The following is a 12,706-nucleotide window of genomic DNA, read 5'->3' as shown; positions in this document are numbered from 1 at the left end:
TTTTTTGGTATACTACTAGTAGTCTTCTTTGTCCACTTCTGGGATGAAGATCCACCAGCAGCAGCAGCAGCAGGCCTAGCGCTCAAAGATTCAGTTTCTTCTGAGGTGTCCTGGAAATTGGAGGAGTCACCGTGACTTAGCACTAATAAATTGGATGTTGTACTACCACTGATCATTCCTGAGGATATTGAGGAGGAAGGTGTTGTCGGTGGAGATTGCAGGTGCTGGGATTTAGTAGAGAGAAGGCATCTAGCTAATGCTGGACTGCTTGTTGTTATTTTTTTTGCAGTAGTTTCTGTTATCAAACACCTGTCATGAGCTCGCTGCAGATGACGTAATAGCGTAGAGGTTCCTAGATGTTTAACGTCCCTACCTCTACTAACTGTGGTCTCACAGAGGCTACAAATGGCTTGACAAACGTTGTCAGGGTTTGGGTAAAAGTAATTCCACACAAAAGATGTGGATTTCTTGGTTCTATGCCCAGGCATGGCAATGGCCTTCTTATCTTGGCCAAGAGCTGCTTCCACTGGTGCCTGACTTATACAAATAATATCCTCATCCTCAACATCCTCATTAGTGCCAGCATCAGCTGCACATATATTCCTCTCATCCTCTTGCAATTCCACGGTGGCATCCTCAATTTCTATGTCCTCGGCAATACTGCTCATCCCCACAACTACAGATGGAAAAGAAACTGTGGAGGGCGGCTTCTCTGAAAGGTCAGGCTTACACATAGAAATGCCACTTGTGGACCCACTTAGACTCTCCTCAGGGATTTCTGACATTTGTGTTTCAAAAAACACAGTTTGTTCGACTGCCTTATTGGTTTTAAATTTTTTCACACTTCTATAGTCTGATTGAAAAGGTCTTTTATCATCACGAGAGGCACAAGATGCCTCACTGACAGCTGCAGAACCACCACTCAGAAATAAAGGGCAAAGCCTGAGTCTTTCCTTGCCGCTACGTGTGGTGAATGGTATGTTGCCAATTTTCTGTTTCTCTGCAAAAGTAGTAGTCTTTAGAGGTTTTTTTTTTGTCTTTACCCCTGTAAAATCTAAATTTTTTGATTTCAGGTTCCCTAAGGTTTTAAAGCCTCTACGCCCATGAGCATCAGCTTTAGATAAAAGTGATGGACTTCCAGCCGCTGCAATGCTAGCATTTACATGTTGTTTCTGCTCTCCTCTCAGTTCATTCTCGTGATCCATATTACTTTATCACTATGAACTGGAGTCACAGAGCTTGTATACACACAGTGGGCTATGCCCTTTCACGGAGCTTGTATAATAGACACAGTGGGCTATGCCCTGTCACGGAGCTTGTATAATACACTCAGTGGGCTATGCCCTGTCACGGAGCTTGTATAATAGACACAGTGGGCTATGCCCTGTCACGGAGCTTGTATAATAGACACAGTGGGCTATGCCCTGTCACGGAGCTTGTATAATACACTCAGTGGGCTATGCCCTGTCACGAAGCTTGTATAATACTCAGTGGGCTTATGCCCTGTCACGGAGCTTGTATAATAGACTCAGTGGGCTATGCCCTGTCACAGAGCTTGTATAATAGACACAGTGGGCTTATGCCCTGTCACAGAGCTTGTATAATAGACACAGTGGGCTTATGCCCTGTCACGGAGCTTATATAATACTCAGTGGGCTTATGCCCTGTCACGGAGCTTGTATAATAGACACAGTGGGCTATGCCCTGTCACGGAGCTTGTATAATACACTCAGTGGGATATGCCCTGTCACGAGGCTTGTATAATACTCAGTGGGCTTATGCCCTGTCACGGAGCTTGTATAATAGACTCAGTGGGCTATGCCCTGTCACGAAGCTTGTATAATAGACACAGTGGGCTTATGCCCTGTCACAGAGCTTGTATAATAGACACAGTGGGCTTATGCCCTGTCACGGAGCTTGTATAATACTCAGTGGGCTAATGCCCTGTCACGGAGCTTGTATAATACACTCAGTGGTCTATGCCCTGTCACGGAGCTTGTATAATAGACACAGTGGGCTATGCCCTGTCACGGAGCTTGTATAATACTCAGTGGGCTTATGCCCTGTCACGGAGCTTGTATAATACTCAGTGGGCTTATGCCCTGTCACGGAGCTTGTATAATACACTCAGTGGGCTATGCCCTGTCACGGAGCTTGTATAATAGACACAGTAGGCTATGCCCTGTCACGGAGCTTGTATAATACTCAGTGGGTTTATGCCCTGTCACGGAGCTTGTATAATAGACACAGTGGGCTATGCCCTGTCACGGAGCTTGTATAATACACTCAGTGGGCTATGCCCTGTCACGGAGCTTGTATAATAGACACAGTGGGCTATGCCCTGTCACGGAGCTTGTATAATAGACCCAGTGGGCTATGCCCTGTCACGGAGCTTGTATAATACACTCAGTGGGCTATGCCCTGTCACGGAGCTTGTATAATAGACCCAGTGGGCTATGCCCTGTCACGGAGCTTGTATAATAGACACAGTGGGCTATGCCCTGTCACGGAGCTTGTATAATACTCAGTGGGCTTATGCCCTGTCACGGAGCTTGTATAATAGACACAGTGGGCTATGCCCTGTCACGGAGCTTGTATAATACACTCAGTGGGCTATGCCCTGTCACGGAGCTTGTATAATAGACACAGTAGGCTATGCCCTGTCACGGAGCTTGTATAATACTCAGTGGGTTTATGCCCTGTCACGGAGCTTGTATAATAGACACAGTGGGCTATGCCCTGTCACGGAGCTTGTATAATACACTCAGTGGGCTATGCCCTGTCACGGAGCTTGTATAATAGACACAGTGGGCTATGCCCTGTCACGGAGCTTGTATAATACACTCAGTGGGCTATGCCCTGTCACGGAGCTTGTATAATAGACCCAGTGGGCTATGCCCTGTCACGGAGCTTGTATAATAGACACAGTGGGCTATGCCCTGTCACGGAGCTTGTATAATAGACACAGTGGGCTATGCCCTGTCACGGAGCTTGTATAATACACTCAGTGGGCTATGCCCTGTCACGGAGCTTGTATAATACTCAGTGGGCATATGCCCTGTCACGGAGCTTGTATAATACACTCAGTGGGCTATGCCCTGTCACGGAGCTTGTATAATAGACACAGTGGGCTATGCCCTGTCACAGAGCTTGTATAATAGACACAGTGGGCTATGCCCTGTCAAGAAGCTTGTATAATACTCAGTGGGCTTATGCCCTGTCACGGAGCTTGTATAATACACTGAGTGGGCTATGCCCTGTCACGGAGCTTGTATAATACTCAGTGGGCTTATGCCCTGTCACGGAGCTTGTATAATACACTCAGTGGGCTATGCCCTGTCACGGAGCTTGTATAATAGACACAGTAGGCTATGCCCTGTCACGGAGCTTGTATAATACTCAGTGGGTTTATGCCCTGTCACGGAGCTTGTATAATAGACACAGTGGGCTATGCCCTGTCACGGAGCTTGTATAATACACTCAGTGGGCTATGCCCTGTCACGGAGCTTGTATAATAGACACAGTGGGCTATGCCCTGTCACGGAGCTTGTATAATAGACCCAGTGGGCTATGCCCTGTCACGGAGCTTGTATAATACACTCAGTGGGCTATGCCCTGTCACGGAGCTTGTATAATAGACCCAGTGGGCTATGCCCTGTCACGGAGCTTGTATAATAGACCCAGTGGGCTATGCCCTGTCACGGAGCTTGTATAATAGACACAGTGGGCTATGCCCTGTCACGGAGCTTGTATAATACACTCAGTGGGCTATGCCCTGTCACGGAGCTTGTATAATAGACACAGTAGGCTATGCCCTGTCACGGAGCTTGTATAATACTCAGTGGGTTTATGCCCTGTCACGGAGCTTGTATAATAGACACAGTGGGCTATGCCCTGTCACGGAGCTTGTATAATACACTCAGTGGGCTATGCCCTGTCACGGAGCTTGTATAATAGACACAGTGGGCTATGCCCTGTCACGGAGCTTGTATAATACACTCAGTGGGCTATGCCCTGTCACGGAGCTTGTATAATAGACCCAGTGGGCTATGCCCTGTCACGGAGCTTGTATAATAGACACAGTGGGCTATGCCCTGTCACGGAGCTTGTATAATAGACACAGTGGGCTATGCCCTGTCACGGAGCTTGTATAATACACTCAGTGGGCTATGCCCTGTCACGGAGCTTGTATAATACTCAGTGGGCATATGCCCTGTCACGGAGCTTGTATAATACACTCAGTGGGCTATGCCCTGTCACGGAGCTTGTATAATAGACACAGTGGGCTATGCCCTGTCACAGAGCTTGTATAATAGACACAGTGGGCTATGCCCTGTCAAGAAGCTTGTATAATACTCAGTGGGCTATGCCCTGTCACGGAGCTTGTATAATACACTGAGTGGGCTATGCCCTGTCACGGAGCTTGTATAATACTCAGTGGGCTTATGCCCTGTCACGGAGCTTGTATAATACACTCAGTGGGCTTATGCCCTGTCACGGAGCTTGTATAATAGACACAGTGGGCTATGCCCTGTCACAGAGCTTGTATAATAGACACAGTGGGCTATGCCCTGTCAAGGAGCTTGTATAATACTCAGTGGGCTATGCCCTGTCACGGAGCTTGTATAATACACTCAGTGGGCTATGCCCTGTCAGTTGTCATGGAGCTTGTATAATACAGTGAGTAGTAGAGTACACATACACACAGTGGGCTTATTATGCCCAGTCACGGAGCACACACAAGGGCTTATGCCCAGTAAAGTCACAGAGCACTGCCTACTCTAATCTATCTAACACTAGAACAGACAGCGCACTAGCTAACTACCTAACTACGCGTCACGCGAGAAATGGCGCCGACTGCCGGGCGCCGCGCCTTTTTATTGAGGCCGAACGTCACTCGGCTCTCGCGAGAATCCGACGCCGGACGGGTGATGTTCGGCCTCGAGGTGGAATCCGAGTCAGGCGGGAACACCCGAACTTGCGTTCGGGTGGACTCGGATTCCACCTGTTCGGAGAGGTTCGGATTCCTCAGAATCCGAACCGCTCATCACTAGTTTTAAATGCAACCTCTAGTCGGGGTTACCAACACCAGGGCCACTTGCTTGTGTTGCCCCCCAGGCTGAAAGTTGCCAGCCAGCCCCTGGTGCACTATATAAATAACTAGTAATAAATAATAATATTCCCTTCATACTGTACAGAGTAACATTCCTCTACTAATGAGTAACATACCCTTCATACAGCATTGCAGCATTTTCTATAACTCAGCATCCTCTAACAGCTGACAGAATTAATGACTATCTGTAAATGACCCAACAAACAGCACTGGCCTGGCAGGCACCATTCCCCATCCCAGCTGCAAATACAGAGATATTATCCCACATTATGGTATGATTACACTGCACAACAATGAAAATGTTTCCGATGTGAAAATAGTTACTTCTTGATTTCAGCATGCAAAGAATGATTATGACATTTAAAACTCTCAGTTAGCTCTGAGTTCTGAGATATAGCCCAATTATGACGATGTAGGGGTATTCCCAGTGAAGTGGGCAGAATGGAGGGAATCTTACCAGCAATCTGCGTTCCGCTCAGAGGGGGAGGGGCCTAATTACCCAATTAAATGAATCAGTTACTTGTCCCCTCCCCTATTCAAATATATATGCGATTCACGGGATTACCCACACAAGATAACTGTGGTGCACTGAATGACAAGCATAGTGAGCGATCCACCAAGACATTTCAGCAATGGAACAAAGATACCAGGGTAGGTGATCACTACTGTTGGACAGTGACAAGAGATGCCCCAGAAGAGGAGTACAAGCGACAAGCAAAGAGAAAGCACCCCCATGCATAGGCCACTATATTACATAGTACTTTCCTATGCTGTATGTTTGTTTCGTATGCTGTATGTTTGTTTCGTTTTGTGTTCTTATTTGTGATTGATTGAATTAAATCAACTGTTATTTATTTTCTATCAAGAAAATATCAGATTATTTTAAAATAGCTTTTCACTATGACTATATTACTAATGTACATACAGTATAGTGCAAGTAGTGTAGCTCAAAAAATACAGCTAGTAAAAACATTCTGAAATCATTTTAGTTTAGTTTTTTTTTGTAATGTATGACTATTTTTAGAAAGGAAACAAATTAAAAGTATTAATTTGTTGTACAGTGTTATTGGGCCTGATTCATTACAGATTGCAACTGCGATTGCGCACGCAATCGGCCAATTGTTGCAATTTGCGCATGCATCGCAGTGCGCGAACTAGCCACTGCGATCGGGACTGCAAACGCATTGACTACACAGACCCATCGTAGAGTGATTGACTGGAAATGCCGTTTGTGGGAGGTGACGGGGGGTGGTCGGTGAAACGCAGGCGTGCCAGTGCGTTCAAATGCTGCTGCAGGGGCGTGCATAAATTATCCACTGCGATGCCATACGCAGCCTCATAGCGTGCGATAACGTTAGAAATATCTGAGTGAGGTCGAGCTTGTGCAAGTGTGCATGAGGCTCCGATGGTACTCAATGTTACCGATGGTTTCACAGTCTTGCTAACCATTATGGATGTGTGTAAGGTGGGCGTCCCTATGTGGTGCTGCAACGGCATAGCGATTGCAATGATTAGCATAATATCGCAGCCAGACTGCGTGTGTAATCGCAGCCGGGACCGCAGTTGCGATCTGTAGTGAATCAGGCCCATTGTCCTCAGATACTTGTTATACCATTTACAGTCACAGGCGTCTTCAGTAGTTAACTCTTAAATCACTTCAAAACTTTCTTAAATAGCAATACACATGTTCTGTACAGTACTGAGAAGTGTTACAGGAAAAGTTACCTAGAGATCAGGGATAACACATTTCAGATAGGTACGTTCACAAAATGTTATGTGGTGCTGCTGAGTAATAGTCAGAGAGGGTCGCTCTGGTGTGACAGCGTACCATCTTACCATTGTGTGCCCAGGGGAGGTACCAGGGACAGGAAACATTCACATAAGTTCCAGGAACTCCGTCAGGCCAGCAGGCGTAGTCATCGAAAGTCCGGTTGCAAAACCTGCCTGCGGAGAAAAAGATCCGTACATCAGGTGCTGCAGCATCATTCCGGAGTATTATATCATGTGCTGCAGTATCATTCTGGAGTATTATATCATGTGCTGCAGTATCATTCCAGAGTATTATATCACGTGCTGCAGTATCATTCCAGAGTTTTATATCATGTGCTGCAGTATCATTCCAGAGTATTATATCATGTGCTGCAGTATCATTCCAGAGTATTATATCACGTGCTGCAGCATCATTCCAGAGTATTATATCACGTGCTGCAGCATCATTCCAGAGTATTATATCACGTGCTGCAGCATCATTCCAGAGAATTATATCACGTGCTGCAGCATCATTCCAGAGTATTATATCATGTGCTGCAGTATCATTCCAGAGTATTATATCATGTGCTGCAGCATCATTCCAGAGTATCATATCACATGCTGCAGCATCATTCCAGAGTATTATATCACGTGCTGCAGCATCATTCCAGAGTATTATATCACGTGCTGCAGCATCATTCTAAAGTAATAGAGCAGATGCTTCAGCTAAATTCAAAAGTAGTATATCAGATGCTGCAGCATCATTTTAAGAGCAGTGCCAAATGGATCACTGAAGTAGAAAGGACATGGATGTAGATGAAGGATGGACATGTACAGTATTTTATTAGTCACTGTATAGTTGGGTGGAGCATACCCCAAATATAACAGCGGTATTGCTGCAGATGAGAGCAAGGATACAGCATCTGTTACTCAAGCTGTGATACGAGAATGTAAGTATTACAGCACAGTTTGTGTTCTAGTACATAGCCTGGAGAGAGACAAAGTGGATGGAGATAAAGTACCAACCAATCAGCTCCTAACTGTCATTTTGAAATCACAGCCTGTAAAATGACAGGAGCTGACTGGTTGGTACTTTATCTCTCTCAAGGCTTAGTACATAGACCCCACAGACTGCTGATATTACAGTTTGTATATATAAGTTGGTTTAATGAACCCAGACTTTCTATCTCTTATTTTTGGTGGTGACTATGTAGCGCCTACAATCCCTGCATAACTAACATCAATATGCAGTATTTTTAGCGACACATTGCAAAATACTCATACTAAACATTAAGAACATGAAAACCCGATGGTAAGAGAGGCTCGGTAGGCTGTACTGTCATGGTGAATGTTAGATGTAGTTTAGTACATCGATAGGCTGCGATAATTTTACTGATCATTACAAAATGAGGCCTATTTCTTACTGTCAGTAAATGTGTCAATGATTGGCCACTATGGTGAAAGTAGCTTCCCAAGCACAGACGGCATTATTATAGCATGACGTTACTACATGGGCAGACAACTCTATTCAATTAAAGGGGTTCTCAACATAGGGGCAATTCCATTCCTCTATTACGCATGTGATAAGGCTTCATACATGAAAACTGGATACATTTTTTATCTTCCCAACTTCCTAATCTTTTATCTTTTTATGGTTTTGAAAATGAAAAATGAAATAGATCTTTCCAATAGGAGCCCGTCCCTGCGATTTGTACTTGTAAACGATGACATTAGCGAACACTTTACTTTCATTTGCCGGGGGCCATCAACCTACTGCACATGTGCGGCCCCTATACAGTATGTTCAGGTGCATGTCTGAATGCGGGCGGACACGCAGACATTTTCCTATTTATTTCAGTCGCCTGCATCTTTAGGGTAGCTAGACTGTACTAAAACAAAGGGCTCAATCCAATTGTCTGCGAAGGGTGCGTTGTGCCGTTGCCACGGCGTCAAAATGGCGGCAACGGCACTGCATCCTGCACCGCATTGAGCCCAAATTCGCAGAATTTTGCTTGGAGCCCTATGGGGCCACAATCAGTTTTATGCAAGTTCAGGCTGCCATAAAGTGCGCCCGTTGCCGCAATGAGTCATGTCCGCGAGATCATCATGGGTAACTGGATTGAGCCAATGAGAGAAGCTCCACTATTAGATAAATAATAATAAACAAATTAGTGCTACCCCTCTTACAATCCACAACCAGCACCAGTGCTATGCAGCCTTCACTGGTTCCCACTAAAACATGTACAACAAGAGCAGGGTCCCCCTATTAAATTAGAAACCCGGGCCAGCTCTATACTAAAAAGCACTGGTACTCCTCTAAGGACTCATGGTCTGTGTTCTGTGGGGTATGAGGCAGGGCCAGATTAACAATGGGGCGGATGGAGCTACAGCTCCAGGCCTTCGCATAAAAATAGGCCCATCATCATGACAGTATGATGTTGACTGGCCATCTGCTGTCCACAAGGTCATCCATAAATCATAAGTAGTAAAAAAAAATTATATTTTCCTCACAAAAGGAAGCATTTTGTTTCTTTTACATATTTGGGGAGACATTGGGGCTGATAGTGTAGGGTGTGTACACACCCACATGGCACTGGCCACACCTCCTCTGCTTCTCATAATAGGCTCCTGATCATTTTAAGCTCCAGGCCCATGTGACCCTCAATCCGGCCCTGGTCTGAGGTATTGAAGTATGGGACCCCAGAAAAGGCAACTCCAGGTATAAGTATGTAAATAAAGCACACCTAAAACATTTTTCTAAATAAAGTTTATTTGAATAAAACACACCCCAAACCAGGGGTGTATTTATAATGGGTGCAGGGCACACGTGCCGCTTTGTCCAGCGGGAGCCCGCACCACACACCCTGCACCCATATTATACTTACCTCTCCGAAGTCCCACATCGGTGATGGTGCCTGCGCTGTAAAAAGCAGCTGTAAAATGGCCGCCGCAGCCATTTTCCCATCATTTGCGCATGCACAGTACAGGGAAATTGGGCGCCGCGACCATTTTCCCAGTGACCTGCACATGTGCTATAGACTCTGGGCACACTCTAGTGCCCAGAGTCTATAAGTGCGGCGCTGGCCGCCGGACGGAGAGGAGGGGGCTCGTGACGGAGACTGCACACGGGCCCCCTCCTCTCTAGAAGCACCCCTGCCCCAAACTCTTGTTAACCACTTTATAAAGATAAAATATTATTTCTTTGATTTTGATCAGAACCCAATAGAATTGTTTTGTAATTCAATGTGATCAAAATCACAACCAATCAAAGCCAATGCAACTGCTCCAGCCGCTGAATGAATAACTATACACCGGAGTGACTGAGAGGTCCATGAGCTTCTCAGCCAATCACAGCCATTTTTCCACTCTAGATTTTGCTGATTGGCTAGCGGTAAAGGGATTTCCGTATGTCAGTGACGCACATTCATAGCGAGAATTTCTTCCGGCTTTGCAGGTTGTTTATTTTTCTCCAAAAGGTGGATTACAAAGGCAAAGGAATTACATCGAAGAACAAGAAGGGACAATTTGTATATTAATTAATTTATATTAAAGTGATGATTCTTTCGTTTAATTACATTCCATTTTGAATTGTGTCTGTTTTTTCTTTCTTTTGCTAATGTGGTACAGTATATTTTAGCTCTGACTGGCAGCTATTCCTCTCTGTCAATAGCTAGCTGCGTCTCCTCATTAGGAAAGAAAAAATATCTGGGAACAGTGGCGCTCCAAGCTGCATGTGTAACTAAAGCTTCTCTGCTTGACAGACTTCCCCCTTTTTGCACGAGGTCCAGCAAGCGGGTACTTCCATTATAAAAGGGTAAAAACTTTGTGAAACTATGAGCGATAGAAATCCGCTTTTATCATACATATCATATCAGCTAGAATCGCTTTCTTAGAGTATAAAAATGTGTTGATCCAATCTTAGAAAGATATTGGACCTTATTCAGAGCCGCTCGCTAGATGCGATCACTCGCATCCAGCATATGCAAATATGACAACGTGACGGCATGGGAAGTGATCGCTCACCAAGGCATAAGCACACCCACTTTGGCTGTGTTAGCGAGCGCTCTGTGTATGCAGACACCCATTAGCGTATGTAGAGACGCCCACTAGCGCACGTCAGCTCCAGGAAGTGTATTAAAACATTGGTACATCGAGCACCATCGGAAGCTAACGCAGCGCTTGTGGGTGTCTTACCCTACCGCAAGCACTACGAGGACTTCAGTGTAAAAAACAGGCAAGTGACGTGTACTATGACGCTGCCTGTTAATTATGCACGCCTCTGAAACGGCGTTTAAACACTCAGGCACGCCTGCGTTCGCACCTCCACTCCCCCGTTATTAGTGTCCTGCCCCTGTTACCACTACCATCTTTGCTGGGCGAGCAAGCGGTTTGCGATCACACAGAGTAGTTCACGAAGCGTGTGCACATGCGCGTTCGCATACCATCAGGCCGCTTGCGAGCGCACGGCGCTTGCGAGCGACTCTGTATCAGGTCCATTGTGTGCCATCATGAAAGGTTGACAAAGCAATTTGGGTTGCATATTTTCAGTAAAATTGCCAGATGTGAGTCCCCATTGTTTTAGAAATAAAATTGCACATGTGGAGTTTGTGGAAGTCTCTTATGGATTTGGCTCTCTGCCTCCTAGCACTATAAAGGTGCACATACACTAGGCGATGGGGTAACGACAGGACGATTTGTCTTTCAGTGTAGGCACCTTCCATCATCTCTGAACATGGTCAATCTGTTGTTATCGGCAGATTGACCGGCATGTTCAGGCGATGATAGATGTCCAAAACGACCAGCAGGAGCGTCCATCACTGGTCGTTTCCGACATTTTGTTGCATGATTTGTGCAGGATTGATGAGCGATTGAAAGATAACGATGTCGTTAACGTTCAATTGCTCATTAATATCACCTAGTGGATGTGCGCCTTAAGACTGGGTCCAACTCATACTTGCCAACTTTCCCTGATTGTCAGGAAGACTCCCTGAAATAGTAGCAATCTCCCTGATTACACCTTATCCTATTATGAAGCTGTTATAAAAAAAAAAAAACAGAGATATTGTGAGGATACGGGGTTCACTCAATCACCCAGACACCGAGCAGATGAAACCAACGTGATGGTTTATTTTTCCACAGCACACAGAAATAGATAATATGTCAGGACAAGCAGTAAATCCAGTGAACGGGCAATAAACAGGTAGCAGTCCAGACAGAGGCAGTCCCAGTAGAGTATAATGTCCCAGAACAATTCCACGAAATAGCTAGAGACCCTCAGTCCCCACAGTAGAAACTATCACTGATCACGCAGCAGTGCATAGCGTATGTCCACTCAATCACTTCCAGGACCCCACACGTAGAAACTATCAGAGATCACACAGCAGTGATAGTCCCTGGGTACAATCAAGCATTTCCAGGACCCCATGCAGTAGAAGCTAATCACAGAACACACAGCAATGAATAGCGTATAGGTCCTTGCAGAATTTCCAAGTATAAATCCACAGAACTGGTGATGCGTTCCACTAGCACCTTGGCAGAGCGAGGCCTCTTAGCCAAAGTCAGCGACTAACATGTGGAGTTGCCTTCAGTGACCTGTTTTAAAATCTTCCAATTTCCTACGATATTGTGACCTCCCAGGGGGGGTTGCACCGTTTCCTGATTGGTGCAAGTCCCTTATGCTGTCACTTTCTCCTACCTCCTCTGGGTATTACTTCCCTGACGAACACCTGCTGGGATGGTTCCGTTCAGTCTACCAGGTTCACGTGATGCACAAAACAGGCAAATGGAAGGAGGAGTAAATCCTGAGCGTCCCCTGGGGAGGTGGGAATTAACTTAGAGGGTCTT

The 12,706-nt window shown here is 45.6% G+C and overlaps 1 protein-coding gene across 2 annotated transcripts in view; it reads right to left on the bottom strand.

The window, feature by feature from the left end:
* The window catches only part of GLP1R (glucagon like peptide 1 receptor), a 590,706-nt gene that overhangs the window by 272,699 nt on the left and 305,301 nt on the right, over positions 1 to 12,706 (bottom strand). The window contains exon 3 of one of the 2 annotated variants that reach the window (XM_088445321.1): positions 6,950 to 7,057. In XM_088445321.1, the coding sequence (XP_088301447.1) occupies positions 6,950 to 7,057 (108 nt within the window). The remainder of the gene's footprint in view (positions 1 to 6,949; positions 7,058 to 12,706) is intronic. The other variant, XM_088445322.1, reaches the window with a different exon arrangement.

The sequence above is a fragment of the Taudactylus pleione genome, unplaced genomic scaffold (genome assembly GCF_031769625.1).
Source record: "Taudactylus pleione unplaced genomic scaffold, aTauple2 ptg000378l, whole genome shotgun sequence".
NCBI lineage: Eukaryota > Metazoa > Chordata > Amphibia > Anura > Myobatrachidae > Taudactylus > Taudactylus pleione.
Note: the sequence above shows the minus strand (reverse complement) of the source record. Positions and strands in the feature narration are given on the sequence as shown.